Source organism: Callithrix jacchus, chromosome 15 (genome assembly GCF_049354715.1).
Source record: "Callithrix jacchus isolate 240 chromosome 15, calJac240_pri, whole genome shotgun sequence".
NCBI lineage: Eukaryota > Metazoa > Chordata > Mammalia > Primates > Cebidae > Callithrix > Callithrix jacchus.
In genome coordinates this window covers 93,032,523-93,057,257 of record NC_133516.1, presented here as the reverse complement: position 1 = coordinate 93,057,257, position 24,735 = coordinate 93,032,523, and the positions used below count along the sequence as shown (strand labels likewise).

The 24,735-nt window shown below is 38.8% G+C and overlaps 1 protein-coding gene across 15 annotated transcripts in view; it reads right to left on the bottom strand.

Annotated features, from left to right (window-relative positions):
* Positions 1-24,735, bottom strand: part of NXPE3 (neurexophilin and PC-esterase domain family member 3) — a 43,848-nt gene that overhangs the window by 2,164 nt on the left and 16,949 nt on the right. For all 15 annotated transcript variants that reach the window (XM_078352255.1, XM_078352252.1, XM_035274293.3 and 12 more), the window contains 3 exons: positions 17,170-17,924; positions 12,028-12,101; positions 3,797-4,003 (listed from right to left, as the gene is read on the bottom strand). In XM_078352255.1, the coding sequence (XP_078208381.1) occupies positions 3,797-4,003; positions 12,028-12,101; positions 17,170-17,924 (1,036 nt within the window). The remainder of the gene's footprint in view (positions 1-3,796; positions 4,004-12,027; positions 12,102-17,169; positions 17,925-24,735) is intronic.

The following is a 24,735-nucleotide window of genomic DNA, read 5'->3' as shown; positions in this document are numbered from 1 at the left end:
CTCATCTCTACCAAAAATACAAAATTAGCTGGGCATGGTAGCACATGCCTGTAATCCCAGCTACTTGGGAGGCTGAGGCCGGAGAATTGCTTGGACCCAAGAGGCCGAGGTTTTGGTGAGCTGAGATCAAGCCATTGCACTCCAGCCTGGGCAATAAGAGCGAAACCCCATCTCAAAAAAAAAAAAAAACAAAAAGATGTGGCCTTTTTATGGCTGCATAGTATTCCACGGTGTATATGTACCACATTTTCTTTATCCAATCTGTCATTGATGGACATTTAGGTCGATTCCATGTCTTTGCTATTGTGAATAGTGCTGCAATGAACATTTGCATGCATGTGTCTTTATGGCAGAATGACTTCTATTTCTCTGGGTATACACCCAGTAATGGGATTGCTGGGTCGAATGGTAGTTCCGCTTTCAGCTCTTTGAGGAATCACCATATTGCCTTCCATGAGGGTTGAACTAATTTATACTCCCACCAACAGTATAAAAGTGTTCTCTTTTCTCTGCAACCTTGCCAGCATCTGGTATTTTTTGGCTTTTTAGTAGTAGCCATTCTGACTGGTGTGAGAACCACAATTTCACTGTGGTTTTGATTTGCGTTTCTCTAATGATCAGTGATACTGAGCTTTTTCTTCATTATGTCTGGTGACTGTATGCATGTCTTCTTCTGAGAAGTGTCTTTTATAATCATTTAATTTATAAAAATCAACTTGGCATTTACATTTTATTCTCCTACAGATAAATATTATTTCTTTCAAGCCAGGGGCTTTAGCTTCTGTTTTATGAGCACATATTAGTAACCAAATACTTCTTTTGGGAATTTCTGTCATTTGTAAAAACATGAATGAAATTAGAGGACATTATGCTAAGTGAAATAAGCCAGAAATAGATGTCTGTTATGTGGAACCTCATGAAATATTTGTCTTATACTGACTTATGTGTGGAACTTTAAAAAGTTGAAGTAGAGTGTAGAATAGTGGTTCCCAGGGGTTAGGTGTAGTGGGGAGAGGTTAATCAGAGTCTCAGAAGGAAAATGTTTTAGAGGTCCATTGTACAACCTGGTAACCCTAGTCAATAATAATGGACTGTATATTTCAAAATCGCTAAAAGAGGAGATTTTAAATGTTCTCACTATAAAAATTTAATTATGTGAGGTGATGGATATGTTAATTTACTTGATACAATAATTCCACAATGTACCCCATAAATATACCTACCTGTTGATTAAAACTGAAATGTTTTAAAAATAAAATTAAAGCAAGTTAAAATGTAATTCTGAAAAAATGAAAACACCTCTTTCTGCAATAGGCAAAAGAAAGAAGCAACCCTGTTTCTTTTGACTTTCAATTTTACCCCACAGATGAACAATCATGTCAATGTCTTACAGAAAAACTTCCATCTCTATCATGAGAATGATGTAGATAGCATCATGAGTTAGAATTCCCTTTTCTAAATTGTATTTCAAGGTCTAGTTGCCTGGAGACATTCTGAAGGTCCCAGGCATCAGTGGGACTCACTGTTATTCCTAAAAACAACTCTGTAATTCATCACTTAGTATGTGCCCTGTGAGGAAAGAGGATTTGTCTCATTTCCCTAAATATTCCCTTAAGTGCCTTAAGTAAATGCTAACAATCCAATTCAACTAATATTTTCTAAGTACCTACTTAGTGCCCACTACTATAGGTGCTACAAGCCAGCAATGCTCACATGGATAAGCTACAGTCCTTGCCCTCAGGGAGTTCACAGTCAATTCTGAAGTAACATCAGAATATAATTGTTCTATAGGCTGGGCATGGTGGCTCATGTCTGTAATCCCAGTACTCTGGGAGGCCAAGGCAGGCAGATCACTTGAGGTCAGGAGTTTGAGACCAGCCTGGCCAACACGGTGAAACCCAGTATCTAATAAAAACACAAAAGTTAACCAGGCATGGTGGCGGGTACCTGTAATCTCAGCTACTTGGGAGGCTGAGGAAGGAGAATCATGTGAACCTGGAAGGCAGAGGTTTTAGTGAGTCAAGATTGCACCACTGCACTCCAGCCTAAGCGACAGAGCGAGACTTCATCTCAGAAACAAACAAAAAGAATATAATTGTCATATATTCTTCTCCTGAAGGGTTAAAGTGGGTTTCACTTTTTTCTCCTTGCAGTTCCAGGCTTCTCTTCTGGATTTTCCTACCTAATAACTATTTAGCATCTAGCTCCATTTAAACTGAATAGAAAGCTCAAGCTACCACTTTCTTTTGATTAAGATCAAGCACTGACACCAGTCTTTATTTTAGCAGGTGAAGATATGTCGGTAAAGGATATGGTAGGAAGTGTGCAAAACAGTCAGTGTAATCCTTGCCATCAAAGGCATCAACAAGCTACGTCATTCGAACTTAAGCAGCAGCAACGGCAGACGCCTAGGAAGGCCCTCACTGGTCAGCGTCACATCAAACCCCGCCTAGCATCATGCCATACAAAGCATTTCCCTTCTCCTAATGTATAACTTAACTCTTTACCAAATGAAGTTCAGTTATATCTGTTTCAATTAAGAAGACAAGCAAAACAAAGTGGAATTGACTTTATACTTTTGCGGACAATACGTACTTTCCCTTTCCTTCTAAAAATTAAATTTAAAACTAAGTTGAAGCCAGGTGTGAGCCACCAGCACTTTGGGAGGTTGAGGCAGGCGAACTGCTTGAGCATGAGAACTTGAGACTAGCCTGAGCAACATGGCGAGACCTCATTTCTACAAAAAAATTAGCCGGGTAAAGTGGCTAATGCCTATGGTCCCAAATGCTTGAGAGGCTGAGGTGGGAGGATCATTTGAGCCCAGGAGGTTGAGGCTGCAGTGAGCCATGATTACACCTTTGCATTCCAGTCTGGGAGACAGAGTGAAAGCTCGTCTCAATCAATCAGTAAAACTAAGTTGACCTAATAAATAAAAGAACTGATTAAAAGAAAACTCACAGCAAACCATCATACTTTATTAAAAGCCTTATCCACACATAGCCATTTAAAACAGTTCCCAGGAAACTATTTATCAGCTCTCTAAATTGTAAGCAGTGTCTTTATTTCTACTCCTCCAAGATCCCACCTTCCTTGCCTCATCCACACCCCTTTCAGAAAGAAGAATGCCCTTGTGAAGAAGGAGTGGGCCTCCAGACATTGGGGTTTTGTTCTGAGTCTGGAGAACAGCCCCAGAGCCAAACAGAGAAATCAAGAAGCTGAGAATGCTGGAACATACCCACACTCCCTCAGGAGGAGCCAGCCCCACCTCACCAATGGTGAGGCACACCAATGGTAGACCCAAGGGATAGCACAGGGACAGCTTCGCTGCAAGAATGCATTAAAGTGGACAATAGGTCTGCTTGCTTCCTTCTACTTAAAGCTACTATAAGCTTAAAGTTGGATGAGACAGAAGTAGGGGAGAAACAACTAGAAATGTCCACCTCCATTTCACAACACAGAATATTAGAAGTGAAAGACAGCTGTGAAATGACATGGTCCAGCTGTCTCATCTCACACATGGAGAAATGAAGCCCTGAGAAGTAAATGACCTGTCTAAAGTCACATGGCTCATCAGTGGCATAAACCTCAATGAGAACCCAGTGCTTCCATGAGTACAACACAACACAGCAATTGATCAGAAACTGTCACACGTGTCTTCAGGATTTGGGTACCTCTTTAGTCCTTCAGAGAAATACATGTTTCTTCGCCTGATAACCTTTCTTCAGGCACCTGAGTGAGTCTGCTTATTTCAAAGCTAATGTGGAAAAGAGTTAGAAACAAAAAGCAAAGTACCAACCTGGAACAAACGTAGTAAGGTATTCAAACCATTGCCTGATTGTTGAGTCACCAAATAAATGCACCACTTTTCTTTGTAAGCACTCTGTAATGTTGTCAGGGTCATTAAACTGACGCATCTTAAACTTTCTGGGCCTCCACTGGTCTTTATAGTAATACCCAGAAGGAAAAGTTCCTGAGCTTTGAGATAGTTCTAGATTATTCGTCTCTGAAAAAAAAAGAAAGAAAGAAAGAAATATTTTAATATTATCCTCCAACAACAGATGAAAGACGTCCCAAGAAACAATTATGCCCATTTTTGTTAGCCTGCTGGCATGTGGGAAACATTTCCTGCTGTCAGATCTCAAATCCCAGACTTTTCTCCTGATTAAAAAAAGGTTTTCTGCAGCCATAAAAAAAAGAATGAGTTCATGTCCTTTGCAGGGACATGGATGAAGCTGGAATCCATCATTTTCAGCAAACTAACACAGGAACCAAAAACCAAACACCACATGTTCTCACTCATAAGTGAGAATTGAACAGTGAGACACACAGACACAGAGAGGGAAACATCACACACTGGGGCCAGTCAGGGCGTGGGGGACAAGGGGAGGGAGAGCATTAGGACAAGTACCTAACGCATGCAGGGCTTAAAACCTAGATAATGGCTATTAGGTGCAGCAAACCTATCAACCATGGCACACGTATACCTATGTAACAAACCTGCACGGTCTATACATATATCACAGAAGGTAAAATAAAAAATGTCTTTCAGTTTTCTTTTGTACAAAAATGGACAAATATGAAATAAGCATGAGGATACTGGTGGACAGAAAGGAAAAGGCGGACTTTCAGCATTCCCTCTGATTACATTTTTTTTAATGGACTCTCACTCTTTTTTGCCCAAGCTGGAGTGCAGTGGAGCAATCTCAGCTCACTGCAACCTCCACCTCTGGGTTCAAGCAGTTCTCCTGCCTCAGCCTCCCAAGTAGATGGGATTATAGGCACGCAGTACCATGCCTGGCTAATTTTTGCATTTTTTGCAGAAACAGGGTTTCACCATGTTGGCCAGGCTGGTTTCAGACTCCAGATCTCAACTGATCTGCCCGCCTCGGCCTCCCATAGTGCTGGGATTACAGGCATGTGCCACCGTGTCCATCCTGATTACATATGTTTTTATCAAAGCCAAATAGAAAGGAAGATAAAAGCCAAGGAAATGTGTGGACATAAGCATTTATCCAGCATTATCCCACAACAGAACAGTTTCTCACCCACACACCTGTGCGGCAAGTAACAACTTAGACTGATATTTTACACAGATGGAGTAGTACTAGTTCACTGTTTTCAGCCCATTAAAAGCAAAGTTAGAATCCAAGAATCCTACCTTCAAATTTTAATTTCAATTCTAAAAAAACCACTTAATATGGTGAACAAACTAATGGCATCTAGGGATTATTCTCCATAATACAAAAGGTTCAGAAAGTCTTTATACATAATGAACAATACTAAAAATACATCACCAACGTGTACTCCTGGCTGTAACCTAGCTACACATGATAGCACAAGCAAAAGGACAACTTTCAGAGGGAGAGTCAACATCCTTCTGCCCCAACACCTCCTGCAGAAAATGCCACTGTGGAAACAACACATGTTACGTGCTTCAAAATAGGTTGTGACGGCTAATAGTTCTTGCAAGTTTACTCTGCATCAGAAACTATTCTGAGCAAACATATTATCTCATATGCTCACAGTAACTCTTTAAAGTAGGTCCCATTACTATCCCTGCCTTCCAAGCAGGTCAAGCTAAGCAACTTGACCAAGGTCCCAGAGCTGAGCTCGTAAGGAGCAAAACCAGGAACTGGCCCAGGCAGGGAAGCCCCCCCATGATCTTAACCACTGAGATAGAACACATCTCAAAACAAGATGTTTACAGATGTCAGCCATTTCTTTTTTTTTCCTTCAAGGTATATATTTATTCATTTCAAACATACAATCTTCAAGAAACCATCAGTTGATATCATTTTCTTCCACAATCTTAGTCATAATCCAGTCATTCTGTAGTCGCCTATTAAGCCACAATTTGGAATTTAAATGCTTACACAACTCAGAAATTTAAATTTAAGTGAGTCCCCTATTTGTGACTATTTCTAGCTTTATTTGACTCGACACTCAAAATTATTTTGGTTTTTCTTCCTCCAACGATGATGCTCTATTTGACAGAGAATGCATATCTAATCTTTTTTCTTACGCATCTGCTAATTCTTTGCAGGTTCAGAGCCCAAGTAGAAAAGGAAACTGCTGATTTTAAAAGCTTTTTTGGTAAACGTAATTGTCAAAGAAAAACTGGGAGGTAGGGTAAGTATTTCCTTGGCTTGTTCAAAAGTAATTTCTGAACACGTTATCAGGTGTAGCTTTACCATTTTACTGCACCTTCTGCAAAGCTCCCTTATTATATCAGTACATCAAGGCTGCACAGCTGGAAAGCTCCAGAGACGACACCAAGGGCCCATAGAAAACATTTACCAGAACAAGAATTAAAAGTAATTTTGACGTTACAATTTTTTTACCACTGTTAATTCGGTAGACTCGGCTATTCTGTGTCAAATATGTGTTATGAAGAAAACTATATATCACACAGGAAACAATTACCATTTCCATTCAAATGTTAATTATATTTACTACCAGAGCTAAGTCAAGCAACGCAAATCAATTACTAAATCTGACGTTAATTCTTTAAACATGCTGCGTGCTACATGAGAAAACATGGTTTTTAATTTTTAAAATGAAATGCACGTACCTACACTGCCCCCTTACGGTCAGCTGGGACAAAAACATTTCCTGGCAATTTATTTTTAAGCAGTCTGTGGCTGTTTAAACAGTGTTTCCTGCAACTCAGAATGCATTTCATGTAAGATAACTGAGATATTAAAAAGTCTCCTAAATAGATTATATAACCGCTAATGTACTATTCACATGGAATAAAAATAATTAAAACAAAAAAATAAAAATGAGTTATTACCCAACTCTACTGTTAACTTGAACATTGCTGGTGAAGGAAAAAGTTTCAACAGGGGTGGTTGTAAAAGTAGATATGAAGATCTGTGCAAAACGAGAAGGGACATGTTTTGTTATTTGAGGATGATATCCACATCTCTAAAGTTTCTCGGCTTCTCTTTAAAGCCCATGGTTTGCATTTTCCTCCAAAGGGTGTCATTCATGTAATCCACTAGCCTTAATGAGGGCTATTTGGGCCAAAAATGGAACAAAATGAGAGAGAAAAAGGCAGAGAGATAAATTTGCCTAAATCATCCAGAAAGAGTTGGATGAAAAGGACACAGAATGAATTAAGGCAGGGCGGGGGGCGGGGGGCACCAGGTGATCATGTGTAGCAAACTGTCCCTTAATTTTATGGTACAGAAATGTCTGCAGAATTAAGAACAGTAAAAGGCAGGACAAAGGGAGTACACAGTTTATAAGGCAAAGAAAAGACAGAAGAAATGGGATCAGCCAACTCCTTGCACCAGAGACTTCCATGAGCATAGGAAGCTTGGAATAAGGTCAATAGGGAGAGAGAGCCCTCGACAGGGTGAGGAATGGAGACAGTGTGTACTGAGCTGGTTAGGAACACTCTGTCAAGCACTGGGAATATGAGAAGGACCCAACTGCAAAGTAAGTGTAATGGCTTAAGTTTGAGTTTACTCCTTGAATTTCCCCTATGAAAGCTTGGAAATTTATTTTTCTTTCCTATATATTTTAGGGCTCACATCCTTTGTTTACTGTCTCTCGGGCATCACTGTGTTTTATTGCCTGATGCCTGGTATCTTGAAAACCATTGTTTCATGCATTTTGGGGTTTATTTTTTTCCTTGAGTTGTTTCGTGTGGGAGGCTAAATCGCATTTCTCTATCTTGGCTGAAAGTGGAAGTTTGAGGGACTTGAATTTGAGGAGAAAGAGAATATAGAGAAGCTGAAGAGGAGGAGAGGAGGAGATCTACAGCACAGATGGAACATATAACCTTCTATAGGACAAGGAACATGAGTATATTGTGAGTATTCTTGTTATTTTATTAAGTATATAGGAGGAGCCATGTTCCTTCCTCTGACCTAAGAGGGAAAGAAGGCTGTTATGATGGTTGGCAATGCAGGTACATTTGCTGCCAGAGAGTAGGACATTCGGGGATTTTCTGGCTGTGAATGAGATGGAAGATAGAAGGAGGGTGGAGCCCTGGAGGTTTGTGTACAGGGGTTTGAACTAATGATTTTCTAGATGGAGTTTGAAATAACGGATGTCTAGATGGAGTAGGATGGCAGAAAGACAATAAATTTCAAGATTTTAAGTGTGCATGGCACTCACCTGCATTGGTTTTGTGAGTGTGTATGCTAATTTTGTCATATTCAACAGACTAAGTATAATAGAGAAAAAAAGATAGTTGTGTAGGTCTTGGGTAGAGGAGGAGGAAGGTAAAGGGAGAGAGACTTGAGAGGGTAGGCTACAGTCCCGCAACAGTAATGTTATGACAGTCTGGGAGGAATGTTAGAAAATTCCCCTTTTATTCTACTTTAGTTCTCGGAAACTTCTGTACTTAATGCCAGTTAAAAGCTCTAATGATCTGAACAAACCAACTCTTCTCTACTGAGTGGAGAAGGGAGGCATCAATGTTAGATAAACAGTTCTGATACTGTTGCTGGCAGAATTCGGTTACTTGTGGTTGTAAGACTGAGTTTCCCATTTCCTTGTTGGTTATAAGCAGGAGATGCCCTCTACCTCCTAGAAGTTGCCTATATTCCTAGCCAGGTGGCCCCCTTCATCTTTAAAACCAGCAATGAAGAATCTCCCTCACGTGGAATCCTTCTTACACTTTCAATCTCTTTCTTCAGAAAGAACATGGCCCCTGTTAAGGGCTTATCTGATATAAGGTCAGGTCTACCTAGGATAATATCAATCTCTTAAAGTCAATTTTGAAATATAACATAATCAAATCACAGGAATGATATACCATCATATTTACATGTCCTTCCCATACTTACGAGGCAGGAGATTATGTAAGAGCACAGATCACTGTTAGTCATTTTAGTATTCATCCTACCGTAGCTACAAAGATACACACAAATATAAAACTTCATTGTTCTTATCTATACTGTTGCTATTAGATCGAGTCTTATCCCAAACTCTCAGTAAGTTCCCCCAAAAAATACAAGCTCAAGTTGTTGATGAGGTCAGAATCTGTCAAGGTCCCTGAGCCACTTAGCTGTGATAACCTGCGGACCACATTACAGGTACTAATGAAAATTCCGCAGTAATCCTAGCAATGGGAAAACCTGACATAAACCAGATGCTTGCCCAGAATAAGGCAGTCAACTCGAGTTAAAAACTGTTTTTCCTTGCTTTTGTCTGGAATTATACCCACAAGTAGCAGTAGCACTGGCAATCTCAAGCAATCTAAATATGAATCTTAACCATAATTTTACCTTGTAAGAATATTAGCTAATACATATATAATTTCATATTTATTAGCTAATACATAAATACAATTTCAAAGGGAAGAAGCTTCAAAATATAGGATTCGTAAGAGAAATAAAAGTAGAAATACTATAAACCCCTTCTAATGCTAAGCCAAAGAAAATACAAGACAAGCCTCGAGTATCTTGTGGTGCCAGGAAGTAAGGCAGTGCTGAAAACAAACGGATGACAGCACACGGGATGACAAAGAGGCCAGACTGAAAGTGTTCCCAACTGCCAAAATGGGAATGATTTGAGAAAAAGAAAAGAATGATTGAATTGGATTATAACCCAAAGAATGAAATAATCATGAGTCTACACTGATATAAATACTCAAAGTGAAGAAGCGACAACTCTTCTTTGCAGAAGAATTCCAACTAATAAATGTTGAAAGAATGAGAGACATAAAAAGTCACCATTAGAATGCCTCAGAAATCACTGCTACAGGCAAGATCTGATGAACCTTGATGAATGCTAAAATTGGTTGATGAAAGGCTTTTGTTTGTTTGTTTTGGGTTTTTGTTTTGTTTTTTTTTTTTTTTTGCAGTAATTGGTAACAAGGTTGGTGAAAGTTTAAGCAGAAACAGAATGTTTGCCTAGAATGAAGTTGAAAAGGAAAGAAAAAGATGAGTCCTTTATTTAGGGTCTTTGAGTGCCCCCTGCTGGTCACTAGCATGAAATTCAATGAAGTTGTGCCAAGCTGGGTTCCTTCCATATTCCAGAAAGCAATTGCCCTCCTCTTTTCTTTCCAATCATATACTGTCACAAGATGGTTTTCCTATTCAAAACCAGGATTTTCTGCTCCTACTAATTCAAAATTATTTTTTTCCTCTAAAAATATATCAAAAAGAAATCTATCTTCCCTCTAACCAGAAGAGTAAATCATACGCCCATGGCCACTTCCTGGCTGATCCTCAAGACTTGTCAGGTACAGGTAAACTTTCCAAAGTTCCTCCCACTAACCATCCCTGGTTCACCTAGGACATCACAATAAGGGCAAGCCAGTCGAGTCTGTGAGAAAGAAGGACGGATCCAGTAGTGGGAGACAGGGCCATGGAGAGGGTGTTTAGAGCAGACACCATGTCTACGGACATCTTGACCTCAGGGTTGAGGCCCAAACAGATAAAAGATAAATATTTCCACTACTGATGCCTCACATACATATCCTCTAAAATTAGTAATTCATTTGGTTCAAGTAAATCAAATACAGCTCTTCGTTAGGAAAAGACTGGGAATTCTTGTGGCATACGATAGTAGAGACAAGAGATATAAACTGGCAGTGCCCTGGCTGCATATGGGCCAAGCAAATTTTATTTAGCCCATACAGTATTTTTAAAGTCTTGAATTGGATGTCGATGTTCTAAAATCTGGAGATAACACATTTAAAAATTCGAAGTTCTAGTTTCTCTTGGAAAAAACAAATCTACGGATCTGGCCACATGGGGTTTGTTTCTTCATGGTAACAAAGCAGCAGGAACTGAAAAGACACTGCCCCTTGAGACAGTCTTTGCTCTTCAGTTCCTTCCCTGGCACCCACACAAGGCATGTGGCTAATATCCACTCTGCTCTATCCACATGCATTAAATGTCGAGCCCCTGCAGCAAAAGGGTTTGCAACATCTGCAGAGTAGAGTACTATGAGTTAACACACTTCTAAAAGCTAAAAGGACCTCGCCTGCCATCTGCTTAAGCCTCACTAGTAACGTTCATCCCTTCCTTCTAAAAATCACAATAGCTAATTACATCTATTCTGCAAAAATATAACATAAACATTTACTCCTCTGAATTTGTTCTTCTACTATTAATATTGTACACCAATAAATCAGCATCACCTGAAAAGTTTGTTAAAACATAAACTGCTGGGCCCCACCTGCCAGGGTTTCCGCTTCAGTAGCTGAAATGGGACCTGAGAATTTGCATTTCTATCAGGTCTCCTGGTAATGCTGATGCCACTGATCCACAGATCACACTTTGAGAACAGCTGCTATTCTCCAACCCAATTTTTTTTTATTTTAAACATTTCCATGATAATTTTACCTATATTTCTCAAGTATCTCTAGAGCAGCAATAACCAATCAACTTTTTGTTGGTATAAATGCTGTCTACATATAGCTACTGGGCATGTGTGATTAAATAACTAGATTTTGAATTTTATTTAATCTTAATTTAAATTTGAATCACTACATGTGACTAGTTGCTATCATATTGGACAACACTGTTAAAAAGACTCTTGAAGAGCCAAACAGAAGAGGGCTAGCAAGAAAAGAAAACTTTTACATGAGCATAAATAGCAAAATGGCCGGGCACGTCTGCTATCCCAGCACGTTGGGAGGCCAAGGTGGGAGGACTGCTTGAGCTCAGGAGTTCGACCATCCTGGGCAACATGGCAAAAATCTGTCTCTGCAAAAAAAAAAAAAAAAACACAAAAATTAGCCAGGTGTGCTACTTGGGAGGCTGACTGAGGTGGAAGCATCACTTGAGCCCAGGAGGTCAAGGCTACAGTGAGTCAAGACTGTGCCACTGCACTCCAGCTTAGGTAACAGAGCAAATAAAATAAAATAACAATAAATAGCAAAACTCAGAATTATGCACAGAAGATTTGACTTTTTTTAATCAAACAGTAATTTTAATATTTTCAATTGTCCCCAGAAGTAACTATGGCATGTAAGTTTTTACAACATAAATGAAACAACAGAGCCTCAACTGCTTAGTAAGAAAAACAATAAATCATCAGTTCATTTTTTTTTTTTTTTACCTTTTATTCTCCTGGGAATCACAGTTACCCAATCAGGTCCACTGGAGTTGATTGGCATTTTGATATTGACACCACTTTAAGAGGAATAAAAAAGTACAAGCTTAGGGTCTGGAACATTTATTTTCAGATATATGTCTTTATTTGCAAATGATAAAATGACTGATTTTATGGAGCCTTATTATGATGAAATATACTTATTTTAACCAACACAAATAATAAACTGGGTCTCTTATAAGAAGCAGGTTATATGTACATATAAACTGAAAAGAAATTATATTGATTCTTAAATTTCACTGCACTCTATACTGCTAAGAGTGCAAACTCCAAAATGACCAATTCTGGTCTGAATTACGTACTCCCTTTGGACTCAGAGAGTGGCTCACACTGACAAGAATGTCTATTTTGTCATTACCTAGTTTTCAGGCTGTAACTACAGTCTGCATTAAGTCATGAGTCAGATTCCTTAGGCCTTTTCCAGATCTGAGAGGAGCCCTGCTGGGGACACTTGCCCCCCAGATATGTACTCGTGCAGTACTCTGTTCATCGTTACAGGACTCTTTAGTGTCGGTTCTCCTTACTAAAACATACACTACTCTAGGGAGGCGGGTGGGGAATAAAATAAAATAAAACACACACTAATCAAAGACAAGGAGGGTGCCCCATTCATCTTTGTATCTTAGCACAGGCCTTGGTCTAGAGCCCATACTCAGTCAATATTTTTGGAGGGGCTGCATTAAAATGTGGGGGAGGCTGAAGCAAAGGATAAAAGCACTGAAAATCCAAGGTAACTATTCCAGAAACTGAGTCACAGTAAAACTAGGCCTCTTGTACTCAGACAAAAATAAATAAATAAATAAAATGTTAACTTTCCAAACTCTTAATATGGGAATGTGAAGTCATTTTTTATTATTTCATCAATTTCAGAAAAACTGTTTATTCAATAAATAAGCAAAATAATTCTTAAGCTTCTTAAGCCAGGTACTGTCCTAGACTCACGGGCTAATACAGTAAGGAAAATACACAGCATTTCCTTCTTCATGAAGCTTACATAGAGGGGACAGACAAAAAACAAGGAACGAAGGAAATATACAGGCCTGGCTACATTAGAGAATAATCTAATTCCATAGATTAAATAAAGTGATTTTTTTAAGAGAGCACATATAAACTACTTCATGAGCTTAGAGTTTTATGGTAAAGAAAAAAGAAATATAATTTACTTCTCTACAGTTATAACCATTATTTATTGTATAATAATCTTGCACAAACATAATTTCCATTTTTGCAGGAAAATTTCTTCTATAATTTTCCTGCAAAAATATTTAGCCTCAATCTAATCACATGGAAAGTAGAAACAATAAAGCAAATCCAAAGTAGACCGAGCATGGTGGCTCACACCTGTAATCCCAACACTTTGAAAGACCGAGATGGGCGGATCTCCTTGAGGCCAGGAGTTTGAGACCAGCCTGACCAACATGGCAAAACCCCATCTCTACTAAAAGTACAAAAATTAGTCAGGTGTGGTGGTGCATGCCTAGTAGTCCCAGCTACTCGAAAGGGTGAGACCCAAGAATCACTTGACCCCAGGAGGGAAGGTTACAGTGAGCCAAGATTATTGTATTGCACTCCAGCCTGGGTGACAGAGCGACACTCTGTCTCAAAAAAAAAAAAAAAAAAGGAAAGGACATTCTACAAAACAGCAACATCAAAATTGCCCATGCCATACAAAACAAAGTAAGCTAAAGAAAAAGAACTCTTTTGGATTAAAGAGATAACCAAACACTGTGTAATCATAGATTAGATTAGTTAAAATTAAAAAGACAGCTATAAGAGTCATTATTGGGACAAGTGAAGAAACTTGAATATCTAATATGAACTGCATATTAGATGATAGATAGTACTGTAATGACGGTCAATGTCCCCAATGTGAGCATTATGGTATATGTTAGAGAAAGTCCATTTTCTTAGCAGAGGCACAGTTATGGAGTGCAGTGCCATGATATCTGCAACAGATTCTCAAATGGGTCGGGGGAAAATTATACACAGATACATATAAACACAGAGAGACATAGAACAAAATGCGGCAAAACATTAATAATAGTGAATCTAAGAGTTCACTATTATTCCTGCAATGTTTCTAAAGATTCCATTTTTTTAATGTAAAGTTAAAAAGAAAAAAGTAGCACTCATGCTAAAATAAAGGGAAATGTTTTAGGTGATGATAAGCCCATTCTTTTAAAAGGTCTTCCCTTATATTAATTGGATCTTTAAGGAAAGACCTGTTGTCCTTTCCAAAAGTAACATTTTTATTCCCTTATAAGAACAAAGATGACATCCTTTAATTGTTCAACTGTCATTTACGGAACCAAATACCAAGGCTAAGCTTCTTAATTCTTTCTGATTTAAGTAAGGTTATAAGTCACCAAGGAAGAGAAGGGAAAAAGGTTATCAGCTCAACATATTTGGGCCATAAGTTCACAACAATAAACCCAAAAATTACCAAAAAAAAAAAAATCAATACCAGTATTTTTCTTTATCTTTTCAGACAGCCTTATATAGTATTTCAGAACTTTAACAGAATAAAGGACAGAAAAATGAAAATCAATTATCAGGACTCTGTCAAATGTTTGCTTTCCAAAAACTTATGCCACCTCAAACATTATTTTCTCAGCAAACTTCCAGGTAAGTAGAATTCTGCAATTATTCTACAACAACGTACCATCAACCGGCCTCACCCAGGGCATGCAAGTAAGGGCAGGGACAAACACATGATTTTATCCTTGTCGGTTCATGGGTGTTTTTTGTTTTGAATAGTAGAATTTACAGTCAGAAATACTTTTAAGTTTTACACTAATTTAGTTCTCTAACCTTTCTCTATTTTCCACATGGAATTTGAGTAAATTACTGTGCTTCTCCCTCTTTGCTAGGCCACTATGTAGACTGACAACATAACTCTATAGGGCAATTATAGCTAACAATCATTTACTATATGTTTTTAAACAACTATGACAGTGGAACTGGAATGTTCCTAACACAAAGAAATGATAAATTCTTGAGGTAATGGATACTCCAATTGCCTCGATTTGATCGTTACATATTAAATGCTTGTATCAAAATATCACATTTACCTCAAAAATATATGTAAGTATTGTACTTAGGGTTCTGGGAAAAAACGAAAAAAAGAATATATATATATATATATATATATGCAAGTAGTATGTATCCACAATTTAAAAATCTAAAAACACAATTCTAACGGGACATGGTAATCCCAGCCCTTTGGGAGGCCAAGGCAGGGGGACTACGTGAGCCCAGGGGTTTAGGCCATCCCAGAAAACATAATGAAACCACATTTCTACAAAACATACAAAAATTAGCTGGGTGTGGTGGTGCAAACCTGTAGTCCAAGCTATTCGGGAGGCTGAGGTGGGAGAATCGCTTGAACCCAGGAGGTCAAGGCTGCAGTGAGCCATAATCATGCTACTGCACTCCAGCCTGGATGACAAAGCAAGACCCTGTTGCAAAACCAACAAATCCTCTACAATAGGGCACCTGAGTAGTCTTCACACATAGGCAAAAAAGTACAGAGAAATAAAATAATCTGCTCAGTCACTGCTAAACAGCATGTCTGAAACATGAATCCAGGAATAAAATGAAAAATTCTGTTTTCATTTTGAAATTTAATTTTGTTTTCATTTTGTACTGAGCCATGGAAAACACTAGTCTTCTCAGCAGTAAACCCAGTACATTGAGTAGTACTCCCTCTGCTGGCCTTCTAAAAGTATGGGATGAATCTACTATACATGTATGTAACCTGGTATGACCAAAAGCTGACTACGGGGTGGAAAGCTGAAGGGTTTTATTTTAGGAGCGCCTACAAACCACATACTTTATAATAGCAACTCTTCTCCCATCCAGTAATGAGTGGACATAAACTATGAAAATTTTTAGGTTGCCCAGATGTACTTAACAAAAATACCTCCCTTTTATGCAACAAAAAAATCCTCTCTACCAAGGAATGTTTAAAAACAATATATTTCATTAAAAAGTAAAAAACATGTATACATTATTTCAAACAATGGTACTTTTTTGGTTGAGACAGTGTCTCACTCTGTTGCCGAGGCTGTAGTGCAATTGTGATCATACTCACTGCAACCTCAAACTCCTGGGTTCCAGCCTTCCTCCCACCTCAGCCTCCCAAAGTGCTAAGAGTCATGAGCCACCACACCTGGCCAAAACGGTACTTTGTAACCAAGTAGCTTTTACAATTTTTTATTTCTTAGTGATGTTACAGAATATTGAAGAAAACACAAATTTCAATTCATACTGGTTTAATATTCCTTTCTGAACATTATTCCATATATTTATCATCATGCTCAGAATATGTTTATACTTGAAACAGAAATTTGAACACATTACTGCAATAATTTTAACAACTATTTAGCTTAAAAAATATAATTTTCTGTGGCATTCCCAGCTTCCTATGCTTATTATTAATAATTCCACCCAGCAATGTTGCCATATTCATAGTTTTTTAATCAATATGTTCAAATGATTTTAAACACTGATACTATATCACTTTTAAAAGTTTCAGTTCATTAGATACAAATATAAAATACCAGCCTGACTACTAGCCCTACCAGCCCTGTTCTTGGATTATTTTTTTTCTTTGCATAAAATAGATGGGGCCTTGCTATGTTGCCCAGGCTGGTCTCAAACTCCTGGGCTCAAGCGATCCTCCCATCTCAGCCTCCTAAAGTGCTGGGATTATAAGCATGAGTCACCACACCTGGCCCTTGGATCATTTTTTATCTGTTCTGTGAATAAGGAATTTTACTTACACAGCTACTGTGTAAACATGCTATGTAGTTTAAAAGTAAAACACAGATACGAGGGTAAAGAAGAAAAATTCAAGGGTAAAAGGTCTTTAATTTGGACTTGGATAAGCACTAAGGTTCACTTTTAAAACACTAAGGAAAAATAAAAATATATGGTTTTCTTTTTTTAATTCAATATATCTTCTGAATCGGGTCAAGTTGAAAGAGAAATAAGAAACACATACCCAATACCACAGAGTCTCCTAAATGGGACAAGGACAGTGGAAAAGAACTCTTCAAATGATCCCCAAGAAAAAGCAGCACATACCTCTGGAAGAATGCACTCTCTGCAGCAGTTAGGAGACCCTTCAGGTATCCACCTTTGAAATGGGTAATTCTGCTACTGCAAGGGAGCTTCTTTGGTTTGAAGCAGAACCAGGGCTCCCCAGTGTAGAGGTCTGTAAAGTTACACAGGGGCAGATTCCCAGGAAGACACACGTTGCACTCAGTAGTTTCAGAAATTCTTCCTGAACGGAAGAGACTCTTGAAATAGACCCTGTCTGGTTTATCTTCCTGTAAGTGCTGAAGAACTCTGATCCCTTCACTGGGGTGGACCAGAGATACAGACACTTTAACTTTGCCCGGCCATAGCAAAGTAAAGAAAACCTTGTAAAACCCATTCTGGTAGTCCACCACCCTGCCCACAGCCCCGGCCTGCAGCTTGGGGGAGTGAATTCTGGCCTGCAGGTAGTCTCCACCATACTTCTTGGGCTTTCTTTGAAAATCCTGTACATGAACCAGTACCTCCAGCTGGCTTCCCACCTTAAAGAAGGCAGCAGAGTTCAAGATAACAAAATAGCTGGAAGAAGGGTCAGTGCTCTTCACAAAGGGGACTGGGCCCACATCTGGAACCTGCCCGTGCAAGGCAGCCAGCAAGGAGTCCTCCTCCATGCGCTCCTGGCTGGACAGGATCTGCTGATCATAGCCACAGTAGGGATTCCGGCTAATTCTTGTCACCTGGGAGGAAACAAACTGCCCACTGCTGTCGATGAATGTGGCTGAAACAGTCTCATGGTCCAAGTACTGAAGAAGAAGACACAAACAACAGAAATTACCACTATATAAGTCTCTGTATTTTTGGCATAAATTCACAGAGGGCTCCCCATATTTCTGTGAGTTTTAGCTCCAGGAGCTCAATCAGATTCTCACAGTAAATATCAACGAAAAATCCACTTGGGCTTCTGGCAAGGGAAAGGGAATAGGACCCATTTTGAAGTATGCAGAGCACTGTGTTGTTCTTAACAAAGCGGCTGCTGAAGAGAAACTGCTTTATCAGAACCTAGCCCACTGGAGCTTTATCAGAGCTTAACCAAACTGAGAGAAGGGAAAAGAACCTAACTCCAGCCCTTTCTAGCCACCCAGTCCAATCTAAGAGGGGGAAACACCAATAAAAAAGTAAAGGGTTGGAGAAAGATATACCATGCTAACACTAATCCAAAGAAAGCAGTAGTAGCTATATTAATTTCAGACAGAGCAGATTTCAAAGCAAGGAAAGTTATCAAAGAGGGTTATCACATAATAATAAAGGAGTCAATTCTCCAAAACAAATAACAACCCTTAACATATATGTACCTAACCAATGAGTATCAAAATATGTGAGGCACAAACTAACAGAGAAATAGATGAATCTACATTATAGTCTGAGACTTCAAACTCCTCTACCACAAATAGACAGATCCAGTAGGCAGAAAATCGGTAAGGACATGGTTGAATTCAACAGCACCATCAATAAACTGGATACAGCTGACATCTGAGAACTACCTCTTATCAAGTTCACATGGAACATTAACCAAAACAGTCCACATTCTGGACCATAAAATACACCTTAACAAATTTTTAATAATAAAAATCATACAGTACCTTCTCTTAAGCCATAATGAAATTAAACTAGAAATCAATAATAGAAAGATAGCTGGAAGAATCCCAAAATAGTATACAAATGGACAACATACAAAATCTCATGAGAAATTTAAAAATATTTTTAATTAGGTGAAGGTGAAAATATAATTTATTAAACACTATAGGATAAAGCAAGAAAAGTGTTTAGAGGGAAATTCATAGTACTACACATATTTTAGGAAAGAAAAATGACCTAAAATTAATAATTTAAGCTTACATCTCAGGAAATTAGAAAAAGAAGAGCAAACAATATCCAAAAATAAGCAGAAGAAAAATTAAAAATATGATAGCAGAAATCAATGCAGTTGAAAACAGGAAATCAATAAAGAAAAATAAATTAATCCCAAAGCTGTTTTTTTTAAAGATCAATAAAATTGATAAGCCTCTACCAGGCTTAAAAAAAAAGAGAGAGAAAGGATACAAATTTCTAATATCAGAAATGAGAGAGCAGCCATCACTACAGATCCCATGGACATTAAAGGGATAAAGGAATATTATTAACAACTCTATGTCCACAAATTTGATAATCCAGATGAAATGGACTAATTCCTTGAAGGCCACATTCCATAAAGAATGCACCTAATGATGCAAAAGTAATATTATAACTAGTGGAAAACAAATATAAAAGAACAAAGGCATGCTTTCTTCATCACTTACAGTAGGAAGTTATGTTATCTCATGCTGTTGGGGAAATAAAAGGTCTAAATACATTATTTTATGTTATATATATAAATAAAATTAATTTTACAAATTGTGGAAAAAGAATGAAGTAAGCAGAGATCTTATCTTTCATTATGTTAACAGTAGTAGGTCAGGTGTAGTGGCTCATGCTTGTAATTCTAACACTTTGGAAGGCTGAGGCAGAAGGACTGCTTGAGGCCAGGAGTTCAAGACCAGCCTGGGCAATATAGCAAGAACTCAGCTCTACAAGAAATCTTTAAAAAGTTAGCCAAGCATGGTGGCACATGCTTGTAGTCCTAGCTACATCATAGGCTGAGCTGGGAGTACTACTGAACCCAGGAACTCCAGATTATAGTGAGCTATGATCCCACCACTCAACTCCAGCGTGGGCAACAGAGCAAGACCTTGTCTCTAACAAATAAATAAATATAAATTAAAACTAGGCTAGGTACCGTGGTACATGCCAGCACTTTGGGAGGCAGAGGTGGGTGAATCAGGATTGCTTGAGCTCAAGAGTTTGAGACCTGCCTGGGCAACATAGTGAAACCCCGTCTCTACTAAAAGTACAAAAAATTAGCTGGGTGTGGTGGTGCATGCCTGTAATCTCAGCTACTCAGAAGACTGAGGCACAAGAATTGCTTCAACCCAGGAGGCAGAGGTTGCAGTGCACTGAGATCATGCCACTGAACTCCAGCCTGGGCAACAGAATAAGACTCTGTCTCAAAAACTTAAAAAAAGGAAAATAATAATTATTTTATATATATATATACACACACACACACATTTATTTATTTATTTATTTTAATATATATATGAGGACTGCTTGAACCCAAGAGTTCGAGGTTACAGGGAGCAATGACAACAGCCTAGGCAACAGAGTAAGACTCTGTGCTTAAAAAAAAGAAAAAGAAAAATTCGGTAAGCAGAAACAGCCAATATTTACTGTGAGCCCTTATGTTATGGATACTCTTGGAAAGAGTAACCATGAATCTTTAAATTCAATGTTCAAATTATCACATGTGATAAGTCCTGTTATTATATCCATTTTATAGACAAGGAAACTGAGACAACAAATAGCTAACAATTTGCTCAAGGCCATCCAGATTAGAAGCAGCAAAGGATTAGAAGCCAAGCTGTCTGAAGTGAGGCCTGTTTTCTTAACCACCCAGGCTACACTACCTCATGTGAACAAGTTGGGACATACCTCATAAAGTTTACAAATCAAGATACAAGTACGTAATGTATAATTAGCGCTAACTACCCAAATAATTAAAAATAAGCAATTACATTCACTCAGAGTAAAGAATGGGGAGGGATCCAATTGTGTGCTTAATACCATTCTCTATTCTTTGAAATGTCTATATATTCCATGAGTTATTTTATTAGTAAACAGGACAGAGGAACAAACAAGCAGGAAAAAAGTTACAGACCTAACCTGAGGCCTATAACTAATCTACCTAAAATGTAGAAAACTATATCTTACATTATGCAATTAAACTGCAGGGAACAAACAACAGCAAAGCAAAACCAAGTCTCTCTCTCAATAGCAATAGCACTTCCCTGTTTCTAGCAAAACACTTAGCAAGGCCTCAGGCTCCCCACCTATGACAAACCTCTTCAAAATCCTACATAAGGTAAAAATAATCTCAAAATACAATAATGTTTAATTCTCTTCTTAGATTCTGTATTTTTCCCCTCCCATTTTCTACTAATATATACACATTTTCATTTTAAAGGATCTCATTTAGGAGCCTTCATTTTAAAGCGGTACATGGTAGTATTTGTTCATTTAAAAAGTGGCATGGGGAAAACAAAACTGACTGAAAAATTCTCTTTATTACCTTACTGATTACCTTTCAGGAAATGTTCCAGCCACCCTCTCCTGTTTAGCTGCTGTAAGTCTGTGACACACCATTAAGGACCAAATCATGCACCATGTACTCACAGCATACCTCCTCTTCCTAATTCCTCTCTCACTCTCACTCTTGTTCCCTGGGTAGCCACACCAATTCTCCAAGGCCGACTGACTGACACATGCAACCCAATCCAGAAATCACCAAACATTGGGTGGTAATTCCCCTGCATTTTACTTGAAAATGAAAAAAATGTGAAAATGTCAATTTGCTTAATTTTCCTAAAGATAGGGGCAACTTCACACCTGCGATCTTTTTAGGTTTAGGGCTACGAGGAAACAGCAAACAAGTGGCTCACTCCTCAAGCCGTCATAACCTATGGGCTGAAGTGAACATGGCGACTGCCTGTCCCACAACCATTTCACTCCTGGCCTACTGAACCACAGCAATGCTGTTAGCTGACCTGTCAGCTCAAGGGTGGGCCTAACTGATGGAGGGGTAGTCTCAGGTAAAAGGCTGGTTCAGAATGGGCATGTGACCCAATTCTGGACTATGAGAATCAGAAGAGGTTGCTGGAGGCTTATGCTTACATGCAGCCAAATCCAGGGACCGCTAATCCCCCTGGTAACAGCTATTTGAATTTAACTTGCAAATGAAAAAACACAATTAATATCTTTTTTTTTTTTTTTTTTTTTTGAGATGGGAGTCTTGCTCTGTCGCCCAGGCTGGAGTGCAGTGACACAATCTCAGCTCACTGCAACCTTCTCCTCTCAGGTTCAAGCAATTCTCCTGCCTCAGGCTCCCGAGTAGCTGGAATTACAGGTGCATGTCACCACATCCAGCTAATTTTTTGTAGATGGGGTTTTGCCACATTGGCCAGGCTGGTCTCAAACTCCTGACCTCAGGTGATCTGCCTGCCTCAGCCTTTCAAAGTGCTGGGATTACAGGCATGAGCCACAGCAAGTAGTATCTTGAGATGGTTTCAAGAGAACAACTATTTCTTCAGGTGGACATGTACAAGAAAACAACCACCCTATTGCTCTGGCAGCCATCCTACAATCAACCATGAAGGAGGATGCCATAGATAAAAGATAACACAAAAGAAGGCACAGTTAAGAGGCTTACAGACAAACAAAGGCTGGTTCCCAAAAGAATTATGCCCAACCTATCTACTGACTTCTATTCAAATGAGTAATACATATTATCATTAGCTTGAATCAGGTGTCTTTTACTTGAAGCCCAAAGCCCCAATACACAGGTGTTATAATACATATCTAAAATATCAATGAATAAGGCAAAAGAAAAAAATACAGGCCTTGCTCAATGAGAGCTCATCAGAGAAGTAAAAGACTGCAATTCTCCCTCCAATCTTTTGCTAGATATTGATACAAATACCTCTTTCTCATATTATGGGTTTGTTTGTTTTTTAAGATGGAGTCTCACTTTGTCGCCCAGGCTGAAGTGCAATGGTGCAATCTCAGCTCAGTGCAACTTCCACCACCTAGGTTCAAGGGATTCCCATGTCTCAGTCTCCCAAGTAGCTGGGATTACAGGCATCACTACTATGCCCGGCTAATTTTTGTACTTTTAATGGAGGCGGGGTTTCACCATGTTGACCAGGCTGGTCTCAAACTACTGACCTCAGGTAATCTGCCCACTTGGGCCTTCCAATGTGCTGGGAATCCAGGCATGAGTCATTGTGCCCAACTAATGTAATATTTTTAATTAAAATTGAGTCTGATTTTTAGAAAATGATCATATACTCCAATCATAAAAAGAGTATAGTGAGATCAGCAGCATAGGATAGAAAGGAATTAGGGAGTGAGAGACTGCCAAATTTCAGAGTCTTTTCCCCATTTACTCTAAGCTTCTTTATCCATGATCATCATAGTAATAAATGGCTTAAAATTCATGACAATAGTATCATGCTGGACAAGATGACCTCTTTAGACAGGTGAAAATGCTTACAGGTCACTCCACTAAAAGAATCTGATTTTCAATATCAGAGCTGTTTATTCAATATTGATACCTCCCTTCTACATTCAGTAGAGAAGAGTTAGTTTGTTCAGATAATTAGAGCGTTTAACTGGCATTAAGTACAGAAGTTTCCAAGAACTAAAGCAGAACAAAAGGGGAATTTTCTAACATTCCTCCCTGACTTTTGTTTATTGGGTATTTTTTGAGACAGAGTTTTGCTCTGGCACCAGGCTGGAATGCAATGGTGCAATCTCGACTCACTACAACCTCTGCCTCACAGGTTCAAGTGATTCTTCTGCCTCAGCCTCCCAAATAGCTGGAACTACAGGAGCATGCCACCATGCCTGGCTAATTATATATATATATATATATATATTTTTTTTTTTTTTTTTTTTTTAGTGGAGACGGGATTTCACCATGTTGGTCAGGATAGTCTCGATCTCCTGACCTCATGATCTGCCCGCCTGGGCCTCCCAAAGTGTTGGGATTATAGGTGTGAGCTACCACAACTGGCCCCTGTTATTACTGTTGCGGGACTGTAGCCTACCCTCTCAAGTCTGTCTCTCCCTTTACCTTCCTCCTCCTCTACCCAAGACCTACACAACTATTTTTTTTTCTCTATTATAATACTTAGTCTGTTGAATATGATAAAATTAGCATACACACTCACAAAACCAATGCAGGTGAGTGCCATGCACACTTAAGGTCTTGAAATTTATTTTCTCTCTGCCATCCTACTCCATCTAGACATCCATTATTTCAAACTCCATCTAGAAAATCATTAGTTCAAACCCCTGTACACAAACCTCCAGGGCTCCACCCTCCTTCTATCTTCCATCTCCTTCACAGCCAGAAAATCCCCGAATGTCCTACTCTCTGGCAGCAAATGTACCTGCATTGCCAACCATCATAACAGCTTTCTTTCCCTCTTAGGTCAGAGGAAGGAACATGGCTCCTCCTATATACTTAATAAAATAACAAGAATACTCACAATATACTCATGTTCCTTGTCCTATAGAAGGTTATATGTTCCATCTGTGCTGTATATCTCATCCTCTCCTCCTCTTCAGCTTCTCTATATTCTCTTTCTCCTCAAATTCAAGTCCCTCAAACTTCCACTTTCAGCCAAGATAGAGAAAGAGTAATGTGATTTAGCCTCCCACATGAAACAACTCAAGGAAAAAAAAAAGCCAAAATACATAAAACAATGGTTTTCCAGACACTAGGCATCAGGCAATAAAACACAGTGATGCCTGAGAGACAGTAAACAAATGAGGTGAGCCCTATGACTGTCCTTTGCTTAGATCTTGAGAGAGCTTCCAGGCGGCAGCACAGGGAGAGGAACCCTGGTGGAGCATGGCAAACTACCCAAGGCAAGGAGATGAGGCTGAAAGTCTTAAAAATCATGGTGATTATAATTCACA